At 33.9% G+C, this 24,330-nt stretch overlaps 2 protein-coding genes across 3 annotated transcripts in view; one reads left to right on the top strand and one right to left on the bottom strand.

Moving 5' to 3' along the window:
• LOC114339296 (tetratricopeptide repeat protein 36 homolog) overlaps window positions 1–12,316 on the top strand; it is a 32,663-nt gene extending 20,347 nt beyond the window's left edge. For both annotated transcript variants that reach the window (XR_007698449.1, XM_050652529.1), the window contains exon 4: window positions 9,534–12,316. Coding sequence is in view for 1 of the 2 variants with exons in the window: in XM_050652529.1 (XP_050508486.1) it covers window positions 9,534–9,605 (72 nt within the window). In the remaining variant the exon portion in view is untranslated. The remainder of the gene's footprint in view (window positions 1–9,533) is intronic.
• The window catches only part of LOC114339306 (translocation protein SEC62), a 92,172-nt gene continuing 77,348 nt past the window's right edge, over window positions 9,507–24,330 (bottom strand). Inside the window, exons 6-7 of the mRNA XM_028289944.2 lie at window positions 19,438–19,571; window positions 9,507–17,494 (exon numbers count right to left, since the gene is read on the bottom strand). Coding sequence (XP_028145745.1) covers window positions 17,374–17,494; window positions 19,438–19,571 — 255 coding nt within the window. The 3' untranslated portion in view covers window positions 9,507–17,373. The remainder of the gene's footprint in view (window positions 17,495–19,437; window positions 19,572–24,330) is intronic.

Genomic DNA, 24,330 nt, shown 5'->3' with positions numbered 1-24,330 from the left:
CAATATTCACCCCCTGTATAATTGTAGTGATTTGACATCAGAAAATCAATTTATGTTCAAGTGATTTTCAATATAGTCTATTATTGTTAAAAATTATTAATCTAGCAAAACGTTTCATTTTAGCTAATACAGGGTTGGTCGAAACTGAATGAGTGTTTTCTCTCAAAGTTTGAGAGTATGAGTTTTCTCAAACGGAGCAGCCTGTAATGTCTGTAATGAGCATTGTAATGAAATGCTATTGTATGGCACTTTATTATTTCCCACCCTGCCAGTGAGAACTGAATTTATTTTTGAAATCCCTAACTTTATGTCTTTAATTATTTTAAATATGGTAAACGATTAAATGGACATGAATAAGCCCAGATGGCAGTGTCAAAAATGAGATAGATTTTATCATAACAAACAGAAAAGAAATAATTAAAGACATTGAAATACTTAACAAATTTTCGGTAGGAAGCGACCACAGATTAATCCGAGCAAAGATACGATTAAATGTCAATTTCGAAAGAACCAAGATGATCTTCAAAACACGAAAGACGAAATGGATTCCCCCAGGAAACAACAACCTCTATGAAGATGTACTAATCAGACGTATACAAGACCTTGAAAACGACATAGAAGACATTGAACAAGCAAATAATGTCATAACGAAAGCACTAAAAGAAACAGAAAGGGAGTGCTGCCCGACTGTCGTGACCCATAAAGAAAAATTAAGCCAAAATACCAAAGAGTTAATAAGTAAAAGAAGACAGTTGACGGAAAAATACGACTCCAACTACACAACACTGAAGAAATTAAATAAAGATATCCACCGATCAATCCGAAAAGACATAAGAGAAAACAACACAAGAGAAATAACTCACATAATTCAAGAAAACAAAGGTTTAAAAGTTTTGAGGCGTAATACGAATAACATCGGTAACAAAAATATGTACAAAATCAGAAACAAAGATGGCAACATTGCCACGGATAAAGCCGAAATCCTCAAGGTTGTCGAATCGTTTTATCGCGAAATGTATGAGAGCACCAACGAAAGGCAAGATCAGCCCCTGCCCAAAATCACAAACTAGGGATCAAAATTAATGCCAGAAGTAAAACCACATGAAGTTAAAAAGGCACTTTCAGAAATGAAAAATAATAAATCCCCTGGCGATGACGGAATAGTAATCGAAGCAATCAAACAAGGTGGAAATAAAATTATCCAGGCTTTGGCCAAACTTTTCACCCAATGCATTTACCAAGGAAAAACTCCTTCTCAATGGAACAATGCAGTCATTGTTTTATTACACAAAAAGGGTGACATAACAGATCTGAAAAACTACCGTCCTATCAGTTTGCTATCACACATATATAAACTTTTCACAAAAATTATCAAAAAAAGACTGGAGGCTAAGTTAGACTTCTATCAACCTAGAGAACAAGCTGGATTTAGATCTGGATATAGCACTAACGACCACTTACTGGTAATAAAAATCCTAATAGAGAAGTCTGCGGAATACAACAAACCATTGGCACTGATATTCGTGGACTACGAGAAAGCATTCGATACCATAAGCCAGCAGAAAATGTTAAAAGCATTGACAGAATGCCGAATAGACCATCGCTACATTAACATGATCAAATATATCTACCAAACGGCAACGGCTAGCGTAAGACTGTCTGAACAACAAACAAATACATTCTGTATACAGCGAGGAGTACGGCAGGGAGACACCATCTCACCAAAGCTGTTCACAACCCTTTTAGAACACACATTTAAGAAGGCAGATCTAAACGAATATGGTATCAATATAAATGGAGAGAAGCTCAGTCATTTGAGATTCGCAGATGACATCGTCCTTATTCGCGGTGTGCAAGTACTTGGAAAGGGAAACGAGAAACGACCCTGCGCGAGTCGCGGAGAAATATTGCAACTATCTTAAATAATTCATATTGTCAATTGAAATTGTCAAATTGACGTATATTTCATACCTTCTGTCAATGAAGCAGAAAAATTATATATTGCTCCACAATATTGATATGTATATGCAATTATTATATAAAGGTAAATTTAATTAATTGTATTTTGCTTGCAGTACTGCATTTTAATAACTAATTTTATTTACTACATACAATTGTTGATGTTTTCATAACATAACCTGAATCTTATTTTTTCTTCTTATTATTTATTTGGACTATGGCCTTGACAATTATCCAGTAACCAGTATTAATATAATTGGCCAATATAATTAAAAGTGCGAATAATAGTACAGAGCGTAGAAATAGGGGTCGCTTTGCCGAACTTGCACGGTCCCAATAGCCGATCGTATGGATGATGCAATAATAATGTTGAACAAATTATATTACGCTTCCTTAGAGGTCGGACTAAAGATTAACATCAACAAGACGCAAATAATGACTAATCTGGTGCTAAATCGTAATATTGTTGTTGATGAAATGGATATCGAGCAGACTGCATCTTATAAGTACTTGGGACATGAAATTCGGTTGGGACGAGATAACCAGACGTGCGAACTCCCACGTCGCATAGGATTAGCCTGGGCAGCGTTTGGTAAACTTAACTATGTATTTAAATCGGACTTGCCCATATGCCTCAAAAGGAAAATCTTTGACCAATGTGTGTTGCCTGTACTCACTTATGGAGCCGAAACATTAACACTAACAAAAAAGGTAGTGAACAAGATTCGCGTAACTCAGAGGGCTATGGAGCGCCAGATGTTGGGTCTCCCTGAGAGACCGAATCCCCAACGAAGAAATACGCCGTAGAACAAAAACAACAGACGCTGTCGAAAAAATCGCGTCGCTTAAGTGGAATTGGGCAGGACACGCCGCTCGCCAGATTGCCAGACGACCGATGGACAAAACGTATTGTCGAGTGGAGGCCGCGAGAAGAAGCACTACGGAGCAGAGGACGCCCACTAACCAGATGGGCCGATGATTTGAAATATGTTATCGGTAACTGGATGCAAGCCGCACAAAATAGAGATAAATGGAAAGAGCTGAGGGAGACCTATGTCCAGCAGTGGACGCGTACGGGTTGATGATGAAACGATTAAAAAACAATCAAATTAAATTGAAATGAATAACCAGTGTATATCTTCCACATTTACTTCATATTTAACGTAGCCTGTACCATAACATTGCACAGATTATTATCCCTGTATATTCTTTTTCTCATGATCATCTTTCAGTGCGTCACAGTTTTTCGATTTCTTTCTAACGCATTAAATTGTATATGACAGAAAAAAAGGCACGTCGAGTATTACTTTGGTAATTATTCTAGTTCGGTGATTATTCTAGTTGTCGATAGATGGCGCCATAATAAAAAAAGTAATTTTTTTTAATGAGATAATAATATTACAAATATAATCTGTATAATTTATAAGACTATACAAATCAAAGAAAATACCATTTTATAAATGCAAGAAACTCATTTGATTTGGTTTTATTCCAAATTGAAAATAAAATGTGACAATTGTCAGATTTAACTAAAATGTCATGTTAGAATAAATGTCATAAATGTGTATTATCACGGACCTACCCTTTTTCCTATCATTTGTTACGCACTGAAAAATGATCATGAAAAGGACAATAGCAACGATATACCATGAATGTGACTTCATACTTGAGAAATGTCCTATATCCAGTCTCACAAAAAAAAGGGATTCCTCAAACATAATATACAGGGTGTTTCATTAATAATTGTCCATATAGTAACTGGAGAAACCTTAGCACAAAATACGAAGATTTAACCTAAAACTTTTAAATAAAATGTGGTTCCTTACTGAGTTACAGGGTGTTTTATCTAAAAATTTAATAATTATTTTTGCACAGCATTTTAAAACTATTCGACGTATCCTTTTCATACTTGGCAAAAAGTATAGGTACTGTACAAACTACTAAATTATGTTAAACCAACGTTTCTGGCTGTTACCAGAGGCGTACGACGGGGGAAAGCTAATGGTTGACCCCTTCCAAATTCTACGCTACTGGCAGAATTGCTATTTTAGTTCAATTATTGGATTCTTCAATACTTTCTATAAAAATAATATACTCTTCATTCGTAACCATAAAGTCATTAGTTTTCGAGATCTTTGAAGTTAAAAATGAAACGACACGGTTATTTTGATTAATGTATTGCGTCGCTTCATTTTTAATTTCAAATATCTCGAAAACTAATCATTTTATCGTTTGGAATGAAGAGTATAATATTTACATAAAAAGTACTGGAAAAGCAAAAAAATACACTAAAATAGCAATTTCGTCAGTGGCGTAGAATTTGGGAAGGGTAAACCAGCCACTATCCCCTGTCGTACGCCTCTGGTAGTAGCTAGAAACGTTTATTTATCTTAATTTAGTAGGGTGTACAGTATCTAAACTTTCTGCCAAGTATGATAAGGATACGCCAAATAGTTTTAAAGTACTAGGTACAAATAATTTTTAAATTTTAATCCTATGAATCATATCATATATTATTCATGAAAATAACTGTGCCGTTTCATATTTAACTTCAAATATCTCGAAAACTAATGACTTTATCGTTACGAATGAAGAATATATTATTTTCATAGAAAGTATTTGAGAATCCAATAATTGAACTAAAATAGCAATTCCGCCAGTGGCGTAGAATTTGGAAGGGGTCAACCATTCACTTTCCCCCGTTGTACGCCTCTGGTAATAGCCAGAAAAGTTGGTTGAACATAATTTAGTACTTTGTAGAGTACCTATACTTTCTGCCAAGTATGAAAAGGATACGTCGAACAGTTTTAAAATGCCGGGCAAAAATAATTTTTAAATTTTTAGATAAAACACCCTGTAACTCAGTAAGCAACCACATTTTATTTAAGAGTTTTAGGTTAAATCTTCGTGTTTTGTGCTAAGGTTTCTCCAGTTACTATATGGACAATTATTAATGAAACACCCTGTATATGCAGACAAAATCAGCCAAAGTGATTTGCGATATCTAATTAAAGGCCGTACAAGTTGGTTTTGTTGAATATAGCATGAAAGCACGACGATACTTTAGTGATAAGCGTATTATTCGTAGTAGCTATAGTATGTTGTTTTATATTATGTATTACCTATATTAAATTAGTTTTAGTACGTTTCGTTTATCTAAAAAATGTAAAATAAATAAAAATTCTGTTTTTCTGGTAGTTGTTTTTTCGTATAGATATTGTTTTATATTGTAGTAAATTGAATTTAGTTTTAGTATGTTCCGTTTGTTTGTAGAATTATATTTAATTAGATTTGCTTTAATTACTAAAATAAATAAATTTTCAATTATATTTTATGTTTTTGTGGAAAAGGAAACCTAGCATTAGCGGCCACATTTCTATAACGGCCAATTGTTTTCTATTTTTAGTGGCCGTTATTGTCAGGTTTTACTGTACCAATAATATTTTATTAAATTATGAAATATTATTTAAATAAAAAAATTTATAAACTTGATAAAAGAAAGTTTGCTTAGAATTTACTCCTCTATCTAATTATGGGGTTATTTTTAATAAAATAGTGTTCACCCATGAGAAGGGGTAACATGCACCCCCAGGATAAAAGCGCAAGTTGGTACCACATCATTTTTGTTTCTTGAGGTATCCTCTAACTACTTACCAATTTTCATGAAAATTGATGGAGGTTCAACGAAATCAGAGGTGAAAACCTTCAGTGACTGCCTTTTTGGGAATATAAAAGAATAATTTTTTTCGTGATTGTCGATTTGCTAATTTTCTGATTTTTGGTTGCTATAAGGTTTGAAAAATTAATAAAAATTATAAATCATGCACATAAATGTAAAAAACGATTTATTTTACTTAATTAAACGAGATTGCTTGAGCCAAAATGCTGAAATCTGCATTTTTATAATTAAAAAAAAAAGGTGGATTTCACCCCTAAAATGCAGAAAGCGCAACTTGGTGCCATATGACTTTTGTTTTTTGAGGTATCCTCTAACTAATCAACAATTTTCATGAAAATCGATGAAGGTTCAAAGAAATCGTGGGTGAAAACATTCAGTGACTACACTTTCAGAAATATAGAAGAATAAGGTTTTCGTGATTTTCGACTTGTTAATTTTCGGATTTTTGGTTGCTATAAGGTTTGAAAAATTAAAAAAAATGTAATTCATGCACATAAATATAAAAAAAATATTTATTTTTCTTAATTAAACGAGATTACTTGCGCCATAATGCGGAAATCTGCATTTTTTACAATTTAAAAAGTAGGGGTGTATTGCACCCCTAAAATGCAAAAGCGAAAGTTGATAACTTTTATTGCTTGAGGTATCCTCTAACTACTTACCGATTTTCATGAAAATCGATGAAGGTTCAACGAAATAGGAAGTGGAAACTTACAGTGACTGCACTTTCAGAAATCTAAAAATTTTTTAAAAAAGGGGTGTATTTCACCCCTAAAGTGCAAAAAGCGCAAGTTGGCACTATGTCACCTTTGTTCCTTGAGGTATTCTTTAACCACTCACCAATTTTTATGAAAATCGATGGAGGTTCAACGAAATCTGAGGTAATAACTCATATCCACCTTCATTGACTCCACTAATATTGTTCTGAGATAATTTGCAGGTCTTGTTCGTCAATTCGAGTTGTTCCTACAATTGCGATCATCTTTTGATCGTTAACGCAGTCAAATGCTTTTATTAATCAATATAATTTATATAACGATATAAAATCAATAAAACATGCATAATCATATACCTACATTCATGTCTCTGCATCGTTGTGTTAATAACACATTTAAGTCAAAAACAGCTTCCCGTGTTCCCAATCCGTTTCGAAATTTGAATAGGGAACTTGCATAAATTTTTAAATATTAAAATAATATTAAAAAACATAAGGTAACATGATCTTAAAACGCTTGCATGCGAAAAAAACAAATATTTTTAACCCGTACGCTAATTACGACGCTTTGAAAATGCTGTAAAATTCAAATATCTTAGGACGCTCTTGAACGTTCTTCTATTGGTCTGACGTCACCGACCACGGTCAATCGGGCTAGCAGTCGGAAACAACGCGATTAGGGTAGGTATTACGGGTATTGTATAAATTTTAATCGTATTTAAATGAAAATTACCAGTTATTATTTGTATTCTTGCATAGTTCTACAATCAGTTTATTTAGTTTCAAAGTGAAATTTATAAATCTTTAGAAATTACTAATGTTTTTATAACGTATAAGTACTATTACTCACGAGGGTTTTTCAAAAGAAAGCGATTAAGTTATAGGTCTGGATCCCGCGAATAAAAAAAAGTTTATTAATAGCAAGCTGAAAATTTGTTAATAGCTTAAGGGTGTCTAGTCGGACAAACTTTGATATATAGGAACATTGGAAGTTTTAATTGTGGAACAGGTTAAAACTTTGGAACGGTCAGACCACGAAAACGTCACATGTGTTTTGTCCGACAGAACTTCCAATTGATTTGTTACCCTTTCATTAAACTCTCATGCAAAAATCAGGCTGCTATTTATCACCAAATGGGAATTATAATGAGTGGAACACGTAGAATATGTCAAATGACAGGAATTATGACAGGTGATAAATAGCAGTCTGATTTTTGCATGAGAGTTTAATGAAAGGGTAACAAATCAATTGGAAGTTCTGTCGGACAAAATACATGTGACGTTTTCGTGGTCTGACCATTCCAAATTTTTAAACTGTTCCACAATTAAAACTTCCCCTGTTCCAGTGTTCCCATATATCAAAGTTTGTCCGACTAGACACCCTTAAGCTATTAACAAATTTTCAGCTTGCTATTAATCAACTTTTTTTTCATACGCGGGATCCAGACCTATTATTCTGGGGATTGTATAGTACATTTTAATCGTCTTTAATTGAAAATTCCTAGGTATTATTTATGTTCATCTTATATATTGTAAGTAGTTCCCCAATCAGCTTAGTTTCAAATTGAAATTGATAAAGTTGAGTGCTACTTTGTAAATAGTTTAAAACGCATAATATGACGGACGAGGGGTTTTCAAAAGGTCAATCTGACAACTTACCTACCGTTGATGTCTTCATGGTGGTGTTAAGGCAAATAAGTAAGTATTATTAATAAGCATGTTTAAACCGTTTATAACAATAGTTTGGTACCATTATATTATAGTACACGGTTTACCCCGTGGGTTTGATCTACCTACCCCTAATCGAAGGATTTCGTATATCCTGGAAAAGATTACGGTGTAATTTGCATAATAATAAAGAAACTAAACTTTTATAAAGTTTATTAGTACTTAGCAATAACCATTTCAACTACAAAGGAGCAAAAATGTTTGTTGGATGTTCCGACAGTTGTGATTTTGCATCCCGGCACTATCCAGTACTTATATTGCGCAGATTTGTTTTCCATTTTGATAAAGTATATTACACACTAAATACACTAAACTACACTAAATACAATAACATAAATACCGAGAAAACAGCACAGTTATTCGACACGCACAACTGGCAATGGCAAACTGCATTCAATGCAATAGCCCACCGAACGATACGAGTGGTCTGTGACGTCAGACCCCAGCTCGCGCTTTTGAAGTTGTTTGAAACGGAAATTTTGGGCGCGGAACTATTATCAGTTGTTGTACGTACACTATTCATTGTTAAGACGTAATATTTTGAATATAACATTTTTAAACATAAATTAACAATTTTATGCAAAAAAATTTTTTAGTGCAAGTTCCCTATTGAGTGTCACTTATCTGGAATTTACACTTCTTGTAAATTCGTATATGGATGATTTCTGAGAAAAGTTTTAAGGAAATGAGAAATCAATCTTAATATTCGATAATCATCGCATTGTGAGGAATTGCTTACTTTAATGTTAATCGGGGTTATCTTGGCTTGAAGATGAGGTTTCCATGTTAATCTCTTGTCAAAATTTATTCCTAAATATTCAACTTAAGTACTGACTGTTATCTGCGTGTCATTTATTGTTATTGTTGTACACTACTAATCTCTTTGATTTGTGAAAGTGGCTTGAGTTGATTTGTTTTCGTTTACTTTGCATCTGTTGAGCTATATTTCTAGCTGGTTAAGGTGATTTTGTAGATGTGGGGTCCTCGTTGATAGCGATTATGGTGGTGTCATTGGCAAACGTTGAGGTTTCTGTTGTGTTTGTGATGTCTGCAATGAATATCAGGTAAAGGAGAGGAACTAGCACACCTAGGTTGTCCTAGGATTTTATAATGAGGTAGTAGGAAGGATGCTTTTTAAGTTTATACAAGAGTCCACTGTGCCATACTCGTATCAAATGCCTTTTCTACGAATTTTTCTCATCCAAGAATGCAGCTGTGCAATATTTTTTTCCTCAATGGCAGTGAGAATTTTTGTTATTATTCTCTGGGTCTGTTGTGTTGTAGAATATAGAATGTATGTACCTGAAACTAAATGGTTTGTTTGTCTTTCTAGCACCGGAGTTGTTTTACCATAAAGTTTAGTTTAGATTTTTGGTTCACGATTATTATGACAGCCCCCAAATATAATACAATAAAAATACCAAATTACTTAAACAATAATTTATTTTTCAGCTTGTCGAGTTAAATCCATATGCAGCATTATGCAATCAAATGCTAAGACAAGTGATGGACAAATTAAAATAAATATTATTTACAAGTATGTTTAATTATATATTTAAGTGTACACCACAATATTTTATTTAATATAATTTTAAATGCATTAACCTGTCGTAAATCATTTTAATAACTATAATAAATAGGTCGGCCCTTTAAAATCTCTTTATAAAGATAAAAGGACGTTATCGGAGTGGACCCTGTATACACTCTCAAAATAAATAGCACCAACTATCAAATTATACCAGATAAATAAAAGTAAGTAGATTTCAACTATACTCGTATATCAGAGGGATTTAAATAATATATAAATAATTTAATAAAAGTAGTAGCTTGGTTTAAAGACGCACTTCCCTGACTTTGCATAATTTTTATGGATTTTCTTAATAATTTAATTAGAATAAAGATCTGTATTATAAGAATTATTAGCAATCAAGAAGCAGGAGAATCCGATGATATCAAAAGCAAACGTGGGTTCGGCAGGAATGTATATTATCACCTCTGCTGTTCAAAATATACTCTGAGGAAATCTTCAAGAAGCAGTGGGGGATGTTGAAGATGGAATTCGAATTAACGGAGAATGTATGAATAACATCAGATACGCGGACGGCACGGTGGTATTCGTTGATAGTTATGAAACCCCAGGTGTTAATGAATAGAATCACAGAAGTAAATCGAGAGACATGGAGTTTCACTAAACATTAAGTAAACAAAATGTACGATTATCTCTAAGAAGGAACATCAATTTAAACGAATAAGTGTGAACGGTCAACGAATAGAAAGAACAAAAACCATACGCCTACCTTGGTACGAACGTTAATGAAAATTGGAACGATTCCCTAAAAGTCAAATGTTGGATAGAGAAAGCAAAATCTGCATTTCAAAAAGCTATTCATGATATGTCATGATCATGATTTATCAATATCCATAAAATCAGGTTACTAGTATTATATCTTCCTTATATTGTTGCACGGAGCACGGAGTTGAGACGTGGACTCTCACAGACGCTACCTGAAAGTTAAGGCTTTCGAAATGTGGCTTTATCGTCAAATCCTGAAGATATCTTATACCGACCGCGTTACTTATTAGGAAAACAGCCAAAATCGAATACCTCGGTCACATCATGAGGAACAGCGAAATATATGGATTGTTGCAACTAACTTTACAGGGAAAAGTAGAAGAAAAACGAGAAGTAGAAGGATTTCCTGGCTGAAAAATCTATGTACATGGTTTAACACAACAACTACGCATCTTTTCAGAGCAGTAGTGTGCAAAGTACAGATTGCCATGATGGTCGCCAACATCTGAAACGGATAGGCACTACAAGAAGAAGCTTATGCTGCTGTTTTTTTTTTGTATGTTTGTATTGTCTGTTTTAATATCCTTTTAATTACCCTTGTACTTTTAACAATCCAACTATAAGTAAATGTGAATTTTTCTTAAAAAAATTTTAGCAAAATCATTTAATACGTATTATCATAAATAGAAAATGAAAAAAGTCAATAGTATGTCTTTAAACCAAGTATCAATAATTTATTCATAAAAAAGATCCAGATTCATTCTAAATCTCAAAAAAATTGATTTCAAACACTAAAACTGATTTAAAAAAAATCCGATTAAAAATCAGAACATTTACTTCAAAAATTGTTGATAGAAAATGTTGAGTATTATTATAATCGTTATATTTCCCAATTAAAACAAAAAAAACTCTCAATGCTTATTTAGAATAATATAAACGTGTTACAGAGTATATCCATTACAATTAAGAAAAATATTTTATTACTTTGTCGAATTCCATAAACAAATTTTTGAACAATAATTACAATATCCATAAGATATGTTTTCTAGGGTCGTTATTGCGTTTTCTTCTATAGTAATATTATTTACAAAGAAAAGTAAATGGTACAGTTCTCTTCGCAGATATATCATACATCGACGATATAATATATCGATTTTTATAGACGATATATAAGATTTTTTTAAACAGATGTTTCAAATGCATTGTTCATGCAAATCAAGTAGAATTCTCTTTACATATTTTTCTGCAGTATATTTGAGGATTCTGATTGGCTTATAAAATTACTAATTTTCAGTCAGTGAAAAGTAATTAGTGCGCCTATCTTTGAAAAAGCTATAGCTTCAACGGGCGATATATCTGTGGAGAGAACTTAGTCAACATAAAAAATAAATAAAATTGTTTATGGAACAAGAAACCTAAAAACTTAACAACAATCATCTCCAAAGATGGGTCAAACATAAACAGGAAGTATGCAATAAGAAGGCAGATGTAGCACAATGTACATGACTATACTATATTTCAGACATGCGATTCAGTGTACGGAGAATAGGGCCACTGCAAACTAAATGAGAATTTTGTTGATAACGTTGCCGCTCTCAACGGCAGCGGCTGGAAAGATAGTATTAGGCAGGTACTTGTAGAGGATTATCACTGTTAACTGCTGTGAAATACTAAAGGGGCATTTATTTATGATAATTCACAGAATGGCAATCCCGCTTGCAATATACAACCAAACTGATTCTAGCGTTTGAAACAGAGAATAGTTACTTTACTATCAATAGAAACATTTTGGAATAATCTGTACACAGTATATTAACAGGAAGGGCATCATCTACAAAGTAAAATCTTTACTTTCTATACGGAGATATGTGATTCGTCTGGACGACAACGCTTAGCTGTATAAGATATATCTGTATAAATGCTGTAACTATGTAACAAAGTGGTACAGTAGGTGGCACTGTAACGTAGCTCGAAGCTTCATTTAAAATTGAATAAAGTAATTTTATTTATTTTTTTATACATTTTTAAAGTTTACATCTCGTATAACGGACTCCCCTCGTCACGTAAATTGACTCTTCCAACTGTTTACTGTGACTGCGAACCACTATTTTGTGTTTCGTGACGCTCGCCGCTGTATTTTACTTAATGAGGAAAATTAAAACGCCAGTATAGAATCTTTGCTTTAAAAATTGGAAAGTACACCGATGGCATCCCTCAGCCGACGGCCAACTCTTCAAAAGAAAGAGTGCTATCTTATTAAGCAAAATGTTTCAATAAAAACGTTTAGAAGAAAGAAATTACTTGATTCCCATTTATATTTGATCCAAAATTGTAGTTCACTATGGTTAAAAATCATTAACATACACCACTATCACTCTATCATTTTATTCCACTACCGAGATAAGAATGATCATAATAATTGTATGGTCTTATTTTTAAAATGATTGTTGAAAAGTGTAATATACAGTCATCCCGAATCAAAAGAATAATTTATTAGTTAGTACTACAATTACAAATTGAATCGTTTGTCTCTATATACTCTGTACACAGTTGTCTATCTGTTGGTATTCATATAAATAGGAACAAAAATAATACAAGGAAAAAAACCAAAGTACCCCTATAAAAATATTTTATTAGCCTGAAATCAATCAAACTAACCGACCAAGTACATTTCGAGCTGTTTGAACTACTTGCCATCGAATAACGATCTAATTCAAGTTATTAATAGCCAGTTTAAAAGATTTGTATCCAAGAATTACTAAAATATGTTATTTGAACTACAATTTTCCTTCCAGCAGAAAAAAATAGCCAATTAAAGGATACTATCCTCGTTTTTAAACTAGGAGGAGTAATTCAAATTTACCGTGCCGTAATGCTTGTTTAGAAAAGAGAGTTTTAGAAAAGGCTGTGGTACAAACGATCATCTACTGATAATAAAAAATCTTAAAGAAAAATGCACTGAATATAACAAAACACTAGCTGTAATATTTGTGGACTATGAATAGGCCTTTGACATCGTAAATCAACAAAAAATGTTGGAAGCCTTAACAGAATGCCGACTTGAATATCGGTGTATAAATATAATTAAACATAATATATACCAAAACGCAACAGCCAGTGTTACGAGTGGATGATCGTCAAACCCAGAAATTCCCGATACATCGTGGAGTACGTCAGGGTAACACCATTTCGCCGAAATTGTTCACTACGCTTTTGGAATATATATGTAAAAGGGCAAAACTGACCGACAAGGGCATAAACATAAACGGAGAAAAGCTTAGCCATCTGAGGTTTTCAGATGATATTGTACTAATAGCTGATACGAAAGATGAGGCCAAAGAACTTTTAAATCAGCTCTACCTTTCCTCGCTAGAATGGGGATTGAAAATAAATATATCTAAAATCTAGATAATGACAAATCTTGTAGTCAGCGAATATATATATGCATAGGAACAAGATCCATAGACCAGGTAATGACCTATAAATACCTAGGTCATGAGATTCGCATAGGAAAAGATATCCAAACTGTTAAGCTTCTCCGTCGTATAAGACTGACTTGTGACAGCCTTCGGCAAGCTGAACCATATTTTCAAATTGTCTGACATACCAGTGGCGGCCCGTGAGGAAGTGCCATAGAGCCATGGCACTACCTTGCTAACTATCCATAAACATATTTTTTATCTTCAAAACTTTTTAATTCCTATTAATTTTTTTGTGTGTATTTCTTTTGATCTTCATAAATTATATAAAATATGGCAACTATGGGCGCAATACAATCCCTGCCGACAGCGGAGAGTATTCGACAGGAGAATCTCCTTCGCGCCGAAGTCAGTACTGGCACGAGCAAAGAGAGAAAGATTTTACGAGCATTATATGTAAGTGACAGAGAAAGAGCTATATTGGACTATTAGTATACCTTAACATTAGAATCTCTGTGCCAGGCACGAGGGTATGAAGCCAGATCTATTTATTTTGAGTTTCTTTACGTGCTGGTTTGTCGCTTTTATTATGTATATTTTCTGTTAAAAAGTTTTTGTATTTATAATTAAACTTTTAGTGCATCATGATCGTGGGTATTTGATAATATTTTGATTATTTATTAAGTTTAATTTATTAATTGACAATAAGATTAGTATTTTAAAAATTTTTTTGGTGGTTTTTCGCTAGAAAAAAAACTACAAATGTTATAAGGTGTTGTGGAGCTTTCGAGTTAGCTTTAAGAGGTCACGACGAAAAAGAAAATTCAGAAAATAGAGGTATATTTAAGGAGCTGGTCAATTTTAGCGCCGAATTAGACAAATACTTAATGGTTCATACTATTCAAAGTACCAGATCTTTCAAAGGTCTACTTTCTCCGGACATTTAGTTGCTTCCAATTTATTTATGTCCGAGGAGTTTTCTGCTTATAAGCATCAGTTCTCCGAATCATTTCTTAATGAACCACGGAGACAATTTTAATTTTTAAGCAAAACTCGGTTTAAAACTGAATTAGAAGTAGGTACTGTATTAGCGAGACGAATTAAGTACTACCTCTGGGGCTGTTTCGCTATCGGTTTTATTGTAGAGGGAAGGTTTAAAAAGCACATTTGAAGAAACTATTAAACTTTTAAGTATTTTAGTTACCATTCCTATATCAACATCTGAAGCAGAACGCTGTTTTTCGATGTTTACATCGAAACCTAGTGCTTTAGGTATGCTATCTGCAGAAAAGCATTTTGTAAATTGTATTGATAATTTTAATTATAAAGTCATTGAAAACTTTGCAACCAAAAAATAGAAGAATGAACTTCATATATCGTAAACTTTAAAAGTGACATTACAAAAATTTGTGCATGTGTGTGAATAATGAAATAGTATTATTTTTATAAATTGGTAAATAGAGACTAAATCGTAATAACAATTTTCAAGCACTATCAGCAGTAAATGCTGGTGGTAGGTTAAGAGGTTTTTATTATTAATTAATTTACGGAACTATTTTGATCAATGTTGGACAATTGCTTGGCACCTCAGATCAATAAACTTAAGATATAGATAAAAGTATCCGCGCATATTTTTTTTAGTTTTTGTTGTCAGTATACCTTTTTTTGACAATATCGTGAATCCGTCACTAAAAATTTTGGCGGCTGCCCGAGTTGTGGCACTACCTTCTTAAAGTGGTACGAGCCGCCACTGTGACATACCAATATGCCTTAAAAGAAAAACCTTTAATCAGTGTGTTTTGCCAGTGTTGACTTATGGTGCGGAAACGTTGACCATGACAAGGAGAACAGTGCACAAGATCCGTGTGTCTCAAAAGGCGATGCAGCGTGCTATGTTGGGCGTTTCACTATGAGACAAGATCCAAAACCGCCAGCTACGACAAAGAACAGGAGTGGCTGATGCAGTAGAGAGAGTAGCAACACTGAAATGAAAGCAGGTCACCTGGCTCGAATAACAGATAATAGATTGACAAGGCGGATACTGCAATATAGACCAAGAGATGATGTCTACCGAAGCAGAGGTCGTCTACCAACACGTTGGACTGATGATCTAAAACGTTGTCATAGGAATTGGATGCAAGAAACACAAGATCGAAATAGATGGACAATTATGAGAGAGAGATCTACGTCCAATAGTGGACAAGCGAAGATTGAACGAATGCTTGTTTGTAATTAGTCCAATCGCAGGCAAGTTTATTTTACTAAGTTATGAAATTTTGACACTATTGACATTTATGAAATTTTGACACTATTGGCATTTAAAATTCATAGGTTATATCATAGCGTCGGTCTAATAAGCAAATTGCCTAAGTCCATTTTTTGCGAAAATTGTTTTTTTGGTATCATCTAGTAGTAGACGGTAAAAGCTACCGCCTGACATTTCCCACAAGCGCCATTATTATTTTATTTCGCGCCAATTTCGCTAAACGAATTTTGCTGAAGTCCAAACGTTCTTACCCATTTATACGAATATTGCCTATGTCAGTGTTTCTGAAGTTGTTTTTATTGAAAACGTTAGAAAATGTAAGTAAATAAATATATTATTTTGATTATTATTATTAATATGGATATAGTATAATAAGTAGAAAGTTTGTGTAAATATTTTGTTTAATTCATTTTGGTCAATTATGTATTGCAGGGAGTTAGGCAATTTTCTCTTTTTTACTTTTGTTCCTTTACTTTTTTATTATCCTCTTTTTTACTTTTTTCCTTTTGTTTTTTGTCTTTCCTGTAAAATTTTCAATATGTGACTTAGGCAATTTGCTTATTAGACCGACGGGTTACATTCATAGGTTATTTATAGGAGATTTTTTGTGTTTTCTGCGTTATGCCATCAATTTTTAGATCTTTAGTCTGCATTTATATAAACTACAGTTGTTTTTAGAACTCTTTTACGACATATTAATATAAAATAATATTTATAAGTCTGGTGATTTTTCTAGTAACATTATTGGGTGTATATCTGTATTTTGAGTTTACTCCTCCTAGTTTAAAAGAAACTATAATAAAACAAGGTTTTTGTAAAATACATCAAAGCAGGAGAACTGAACAAATTTGATCTTATCCAAAGGTAGTTTATAAAAACTTTCCTATTTACCTTATGACCAATATTTATTTTATAATGAAGAAGGAAGTGGTGTTGGAATACACAGTCGAAAGAAATTAAGATTTATGTTAACCCTTTCAGCACGTCTCTAACATTTCCAACCTCAGCTTTTAGGTTGTGCCATGGACGCGTAAACTCGTCCATGGCCCTAATCTATAATCACATTTGGACGCGCATATGCGCCACCGGAGCTAAAAGGGTTAAAACCTTCGTATGACACTTCCTCAGGATTACAGCTCACCCAGATAAGCAAATGAGATGGCTTTTCTATTAAAATAAGAGACTATTAAAATTCTTTATCGTTAGAAAGTCATTTAATATGGAAATTAGTTCAAATCACACGACGGAACCCGATATAATTTTTTCTACCACAGTATGTGCACAAAGATTTAAACATTAAAGTCCTCTAATTGCTTAGGATTCAACATCTTCCTGCTCTATAATTTCGAAATCTTTGCCTGTACTGGATCGTTGGCTGGATTCGCTCTCACTTTCAGATCCATTGTTATCGAGTTGCTGGTCCCTATTGTCAGGTCTGAAATTAAAACAAAATTTTAGGTAATATAGCGTATACAGATATGGAAAAAGTTTATGGTTCGTATTACATAATTAGCTAGAAAACACACCATGAAAATATGAGAAAGAGTAATTTATAGACGGATACACGAAGAAACTGAAATATCCTATGATAATTTTGCTTTATGCAGGGCAGATCAGCAACAGATGCAATCTTCGTTATAAGGCAATTGATCGAAAAATACAGGAATAAAGAAACAAAACCTCATATGGTATTCACTGATCTTGAGAAAGCATATGATAAGAGTTACTCGAGAGATTCTGTGGTGGGCACTTAATAAGAAAGGAGTCCCTGATGAATATGTACAGATTGTGAGATTGCATGATGGAGCAACGACTAGGCGTGGGAGAGACAATTTTTGAACAGATAACAGCGAAACTACAGGGTAACATTCCATGGTGCTTAATGTATGCTGATGATGTAGGGTTAGTAGGAAATAGTGAAAGAGACTTAGAACAAAAACTGGAACAGTGGAGACAAGCTCTGGAGGAAAAAGGTTTAAAGCTTAGTAGGACAAAAACAGAGTATTTGAAATGTTCATTTAAAGATGGAGTTACTACAAACAAAATGATATCTTTGGATGGCGAAATGATTGTGAAAAGCAATAGTTGTAAGTACCTAGGACCAGTATTACAGAGTAATGGAGAAACAGATGGATATGTATGCTGTAGAATTAGGGCTGGATGGATGAAGTGAATGGAAGCGAGTGGTGTGCTGTGCGACAGGAAAATTTCAATGAAGCTGAAGGAAAAATTCTATAACACAGTATTGGGCAATGGAAAAGAAAGAGGAACAACGAATGCATGTGGCGGAAATGAGAATACTTAAATGGATGAGTGGAATGACAAAAAAGGATAAAATTAAAAATAAGTACAAGGGAAGACTAGGTGTGGCACCAATCGATGCCCAAATTAGATAGCGTAGGTTGAGATGGTTTGGTCATTTTCAACGCCGAGACGTTAATCGCGCAATAGGAAGAATTGCTGAAGTGCAGATTCCTGGAAGGAGTAGGAGAGGAAGACCAAAGAAGACCTGGGGGAGACGATAGAATTGTATGAAGAAATGCAATTAGGGAAGCCGACCCCGCATAAGGATAAGGCAAAGAGAATGATGATGATTACATAATTGGCGAGAGATTCTGTCAGAGATACTAACATTATGTTTTCACTTAATAAACCATTTGCTGCCGATCACGCGCCAGCATGAGATATGGTTACTTTAGTAAGGGGCCGTTCACGCTCCAGCTAGCGATATATGGTTACTTCAGTCAGGTGCCGTTGAACAGAATGGCTCCTAGCCGAGTTCCATTTCCTTCGATAGGCAGCGAATGTGTTAATAAACAGAGATCAAAATCATATTTCCTCCTAGTCTCCCGATTGAAAACCGAATGTTTCACTGTTTAACAGTGTTTAAAATGACATCCTACGAATATAAAGTTTAAAATAACATCATGCCAAGACAATTTTCAAATTTAATATAGACAAAGTGCAAGACTCGTGTGGTATGACACCTTACATGGCATTATTCATTCATCCCAATCAGTTTATCTTCAAAAGGGTTGTGTCAATTTTACACAGTTAGAAATAATGGAAAACTATGACTACAACCATTTTATACAATAAAGAAGCTGATGAGCTGCCGTTCATCTAAAAGATTGCCTTATTACCGAGGGCCGAAAGTCCCCGAAAAATTCTATAATGTTTATTTTAATAAGTAGTTACAGGGGTGAAAAAAAAAGAGAAAATTTAGTGTGATTTTTAATTTCAAATATCTCATTCAAATATCTCTATAAAATTTTCAAAAATACTTTTTAGTTTTATCAGAATTCGAAAAAAAAAAAGAATGCATTTAAAACCCATTGGCGCGAAATTTTGAGCCTACGCCCTTAGTGATACACTTACTCCACAACTTCAGCTACTCCTGAATTTTGTGATTCTTCCTCAGCAGGATTCTCATCTTCTTTATTATCGTCGTCTTCTGCATCGGAATCCTTTTCTTTCTTTTTCTTTCCACCTTTGTTTCCTTTATATTCATACTAAAATTAGAAAAATATTTTATTTCTACAAAATTACGTAAAACGCTCATAATTTTACATAAAATGCAAAGATCATTCGCATTAAAAAAACTAATTCTGGAAAAGTAATATTCTTCGAATACAAACAAATAAAAAAGTTAAAATAACTTCAGATCAATAAACTCCAAAAGGATTTTGACGGATATATTCTACGGAAGCATTCTTCTTATTTTCACTAGTGACCTTCCATACACTCTGTGTCAAATGTCTTCGTTTGTTCTGACCATAGACATAATGTGAATATACTAGGTAAGGTACAGTCGGAAAAATGAAAGAATACCCATGAACGATCATATCAAGCACATATTTTGGATTTGCTGCCTTTTTCTATAAATAACAAACGAGAGGGATAGATTATTAAGTGTTGTCTACAAAGCAAAAACGTTATCCAAGACATACGCAGTTACATATTTATAACTGACAGAGTGAGACGGCGATATAATTGTTCAACGTAGTTATATTAATTTAGTAGTGAGCGGCCGTAGCGCAACGGAATAATCGCTGGCCTCATACGCCAGTGCACGTGGGTTCGAGCCATGTCCGAAAGGATCTCCCCCCGGCAAAAATGCCATATGATATTATTATTTATATTAATTTAGTAGAAAATTTAAACTCATACTTGACTATTTCTGTACTTCTAATGTCATTCTTAGAAAAACATTCAACATGAGTAGAGATAATGATTGTATATTGTATAAACTCACGGTTCTTAGACGTTACTACGGTTGCCTAGATCGACTAACCAATGAACATTAAGGGTGCGATTACGTCACGAGAGTGTACTGTCATTTGAATCGTAATACGATTTTTTCAAATCCTGAGAAAACCAAGTATTTTAGAAAAATTTAAACGCAGGATGAAAGATTACATTATTACCGAGGGCGGAAAGCCCCTTAGAATAAACAAGCAGTTTCTACTGAATGAAATATTTGAAATTAAATATCACACTTCTCTTTTATTTCCAGCCCTGTAACTTATTAAAATAAACATTATAGAAGTTTTCAGGGACTTTCGGCCCTCGGTAATAATGTAGTCTTTAATTCTGAGTTTAAATTTTTTTTAAAATATTTATTAGTTTTCTCAGGATTCGAAAAAAATGAATACAATTAAAACACATTGAGAATTTTGGCATGCGTCAAAATTTTGCATTAACTCAATGTAAAATTCTAAACTGTTGAATTCCAGCTTCCCTAATTATTTTACATCAAAAGACATTAGAAACTATTTGTAGAGGATTGAAATCTGTATTGAAAACCACTGTTAAAATTGGTCTACGTAATTAAACATATTCCGAAATTTTGTAAAAATGTAATACATTTTAATTTTCAGTCCAAACTTAGGCCACACAAAATGCAATAATGTTCACATTTTTGAACTGTCAATATTTTTATTTTATTATCTATTGTTTAAAAACAATACAGTTGATAAGATACCCTCAGTTGCGGAGAAAGTATTAATAATAAAGATTTTTTATTCAGTCAATGGTGTGAGCACTGTCAGTTAAATAGTAACGTGTGGCCTAACTTTTACACGCATACCTATTGTGGCAAATGTATCATATTTTTCAAAATTTTGGAATGCATTTAAATCGTACAACAATTTTAACTTTTGATTTTAACACAGATTTTAATTCTCTACAAGTATTCTCTCATGACTTTTGATGTAAAATAATTAGGGAAGCAGGAATTCAACAATTTAGAATTTTACATAGAGTTTCCTATGGCCCTTTTTACGATTCACCACTCGGTATAAGATAAAATGTGTACTATTTGTCTTATTATTTCATAATAACACAAATAATACACATATATACACAATAACACACATTCAATGATCGAAAATCATTTAAAAATATGGGATTGTGAACTCTTGTGACGTAAAGTCAAAAATATAAGTCTCCCCACCACCGTCGGTCAAGGCAACCGTAATAAAGTCTAATAACCGTGGTATAAACTACTATTCGAGTAATCGTGTTGGTCAACTATAATCTGACTGATTCGATGTCTGTCACTTTGACAGTGAAACTGGGTTAGGTTCGGTAGAGTTTATAAATTTTATTAATCAGTCGTATTTACGTGAATAAACTCAGTTCTTTTAAAAGCTATTTTGATATTATATTGTATTTTTGGTTTGGTTAAGTATTTATTTAAAATTTGTAAGTAATCATCTGTCAATATGGTTAACTTCTGTCTATGAGTTTGCCAAACGTGTACATATTACTCTGACTTTTCAATCATAGTGTATCTATGAAATTACAGATTAGTATATTTTTACGAATGTACATTTATTTGCAGATAATGTCTGGAAAATGATCTGGATACCTAATGATCTGAATTCATTAAGTTTACTTTCATTTTAATTACTTAATGCAGCTGACATGAACGACATTTTTTAAATTCCTGTTACTATTTACGTCCACTGGCAACTTTAACATGGAGAAATTCATAATATTTTTGTATTATTAATCTATATCAAATAATTAATTACGGTAGTAATAGTAACAATTTTCACCAATAAATATATATTGTCAGAAAAAGAATAACATCACAAAAATTTTTGACACATTCTTACGTAGCGAAAAATCGTACGGTGGGGTAGTAGTCACATCCGTTTATTTTCAGTATTAACTTAGTTTTAGACTTTGTTTTGACTAGAAATTTTTGATTTGATTCGTATGCATATCATCGATGACGTATGGGTATTCTTTCATTTTTCCGACTGCACTTGTGAATAGAGGTGTAACGCCAATATCAAGGACGTCATTGGCCAAAATTCACTTTGAGTGGTCTAGCAATCTTTGTCACATGCGCGGGATCGCTCGGTAAAGAGATATATAGACCACCGATTGACCGCCCGCGCGTTACGCTATTTTGCTCAGTATGTATTTTCTATTATTATGTCTATGGTCTATTTTTAAGTGCCGATTTCTCATATCGAGTATCGAGTTCAACTCAAGTTTAACCCGAACTTTTAGTGAACTACAGTCAAAATAGTCTTTCCCAATTCCCGTTGAGAATTCCCCAATTTTTCAGAATTTATTTGACAATAATCTTTAAGAGCTATCAAATTATAACGAGATATTGTATCCTATTGGCCGCAGCCGATTTGAGAGGCGATGAGGGGACTTTGTTGAGATGTGAACGTTTAGAAGGACTCTGAAGATCTCATGGGTGAATCACGTTACGAACGTTCAAGCATTAAGAATAACAAAGAAAAAAAAATGACAACCTTTAATATAAGACAAAACAGAGAACAGAAGTAGTCATCATCATCATCATTCTCTTTGCCTTATCCCTATGCGGGGTCGGCTTCCCTAATTGCATTTCTCCATACAATTCTATCTTGGGTCATATCAATATTAATCCCCTTTACCAACATGTCCTGCCTTATCGTCTCCCCCACGTCTTCTTTGGTCTTCCTCTCCTACTCCTTCCAGGAATCTGCACTTCAGCAATTCTTCGAATTTGGTGGTTAGCGTCTCGACGTTAACCATGACCAAACCATCTCAACCCATGATTTCTCATTTTGGCATCAATTGGTACCACACCTAGACTTCCCCTAATATACTCATTTTTAATTTTATCCTTTTTTGTCACTCCACTCATCCATCTAAGCATTCTCATTTCCGCCACATGCATTCGTTGTTCCTCTTTCTTTTTCACTGCCCAACATTCATTTCCGTACATCATAGCCTGTCACACAGCACACCACTTCCTTCCTTCCACTTCATCCATCCAGTCCTAATTCTACTGCATGCATCTCCATCTATTTCTCCATTACTCTGTAATACCGATCCCAGGCACTTAAATCTATTGCTTTTTACAATCAGTTCACCATTCAAAGATACCATGTTATTTGTAGTAACTCCATCTTTAAATGAACATTGCAAATACTCTGTCTTTGTCCTACTAAGTTTTAAACCTTTTTCCTCCAGAGCTTGTCTCCACTGGTCCAGTTTTTGTTCTAAGTCTCTTTCACTATTTCCTACTTTTTTTTTTTTTTTTTTTTTCATATTTTTGGAGGTGGGTGGGAAATCTTCTTAAGATACCGGTCTTATGCCTGGTTATGTGGGATTCCCTCGCCGCCGCTGAGATGGCTGCACAGCTCACCACGTGTGGTACGCTGAGCCGCAATCCCCGCCGGGGCAAGAACCTACCCACTAAAAACCCTCCGTCCTCTCAACCAAACATACTTGTGATCTGGGAATGCAGGCCGGGATCCGCTCTGGTGGGGGCATATCTGCGACACTGCATTCACCTCACGTCTCATTAAATATCTACAATGTTACATTTATATACATACACAGTTCGACTTAATTGCCACATATATACACACATATATACATATACACACATATACACATATATACACACGCATATCCTTTTTATGGACGTAGTTGTCTTCCTTCAGTCTCCTTAGATTGGAGCGTTTGTCTCACGAACGCATGGGTCCTTGCCCACGTACCTTCATCCTCACACATCCTCGCAATCATATCACTCACAGAGTCAAAACGAACACCATTCCTTCTCTCCAATTGTATTCTATCCACACTCCATCTTGCACACTCCAGCAACGTATGTGACACTGTGTCGACCAAACCACAGTAAGGGCAGTTTTCTGTAGCCGCTTTCTTGAACCTGAAGAGATACGAACGGAAACAACCGTGACCGGTGAGCACCTGCGACAGGAAATAGTCCAAGCGCCGGTGCCCACATTCGAG

The sequence above is a fragment of the Diabrotica virgifera genome, chromosome 5 (assembly GCF_917563875.1).
Source record: "Diabrotica virgifera virgifera chromosome 5, PGI_DIABVI_V3a".
In the NCBI taxonomy this organism is placed as follows: Eukaryota; Metazoa; Arthropoda; class Insecta; order Coleoptera; family Chrysomelidae; genus Diabrotica; species Diabrotica virgifera.
This window is presented reverse-complemented; position numbering and strand designations above follow the sequence as displayed.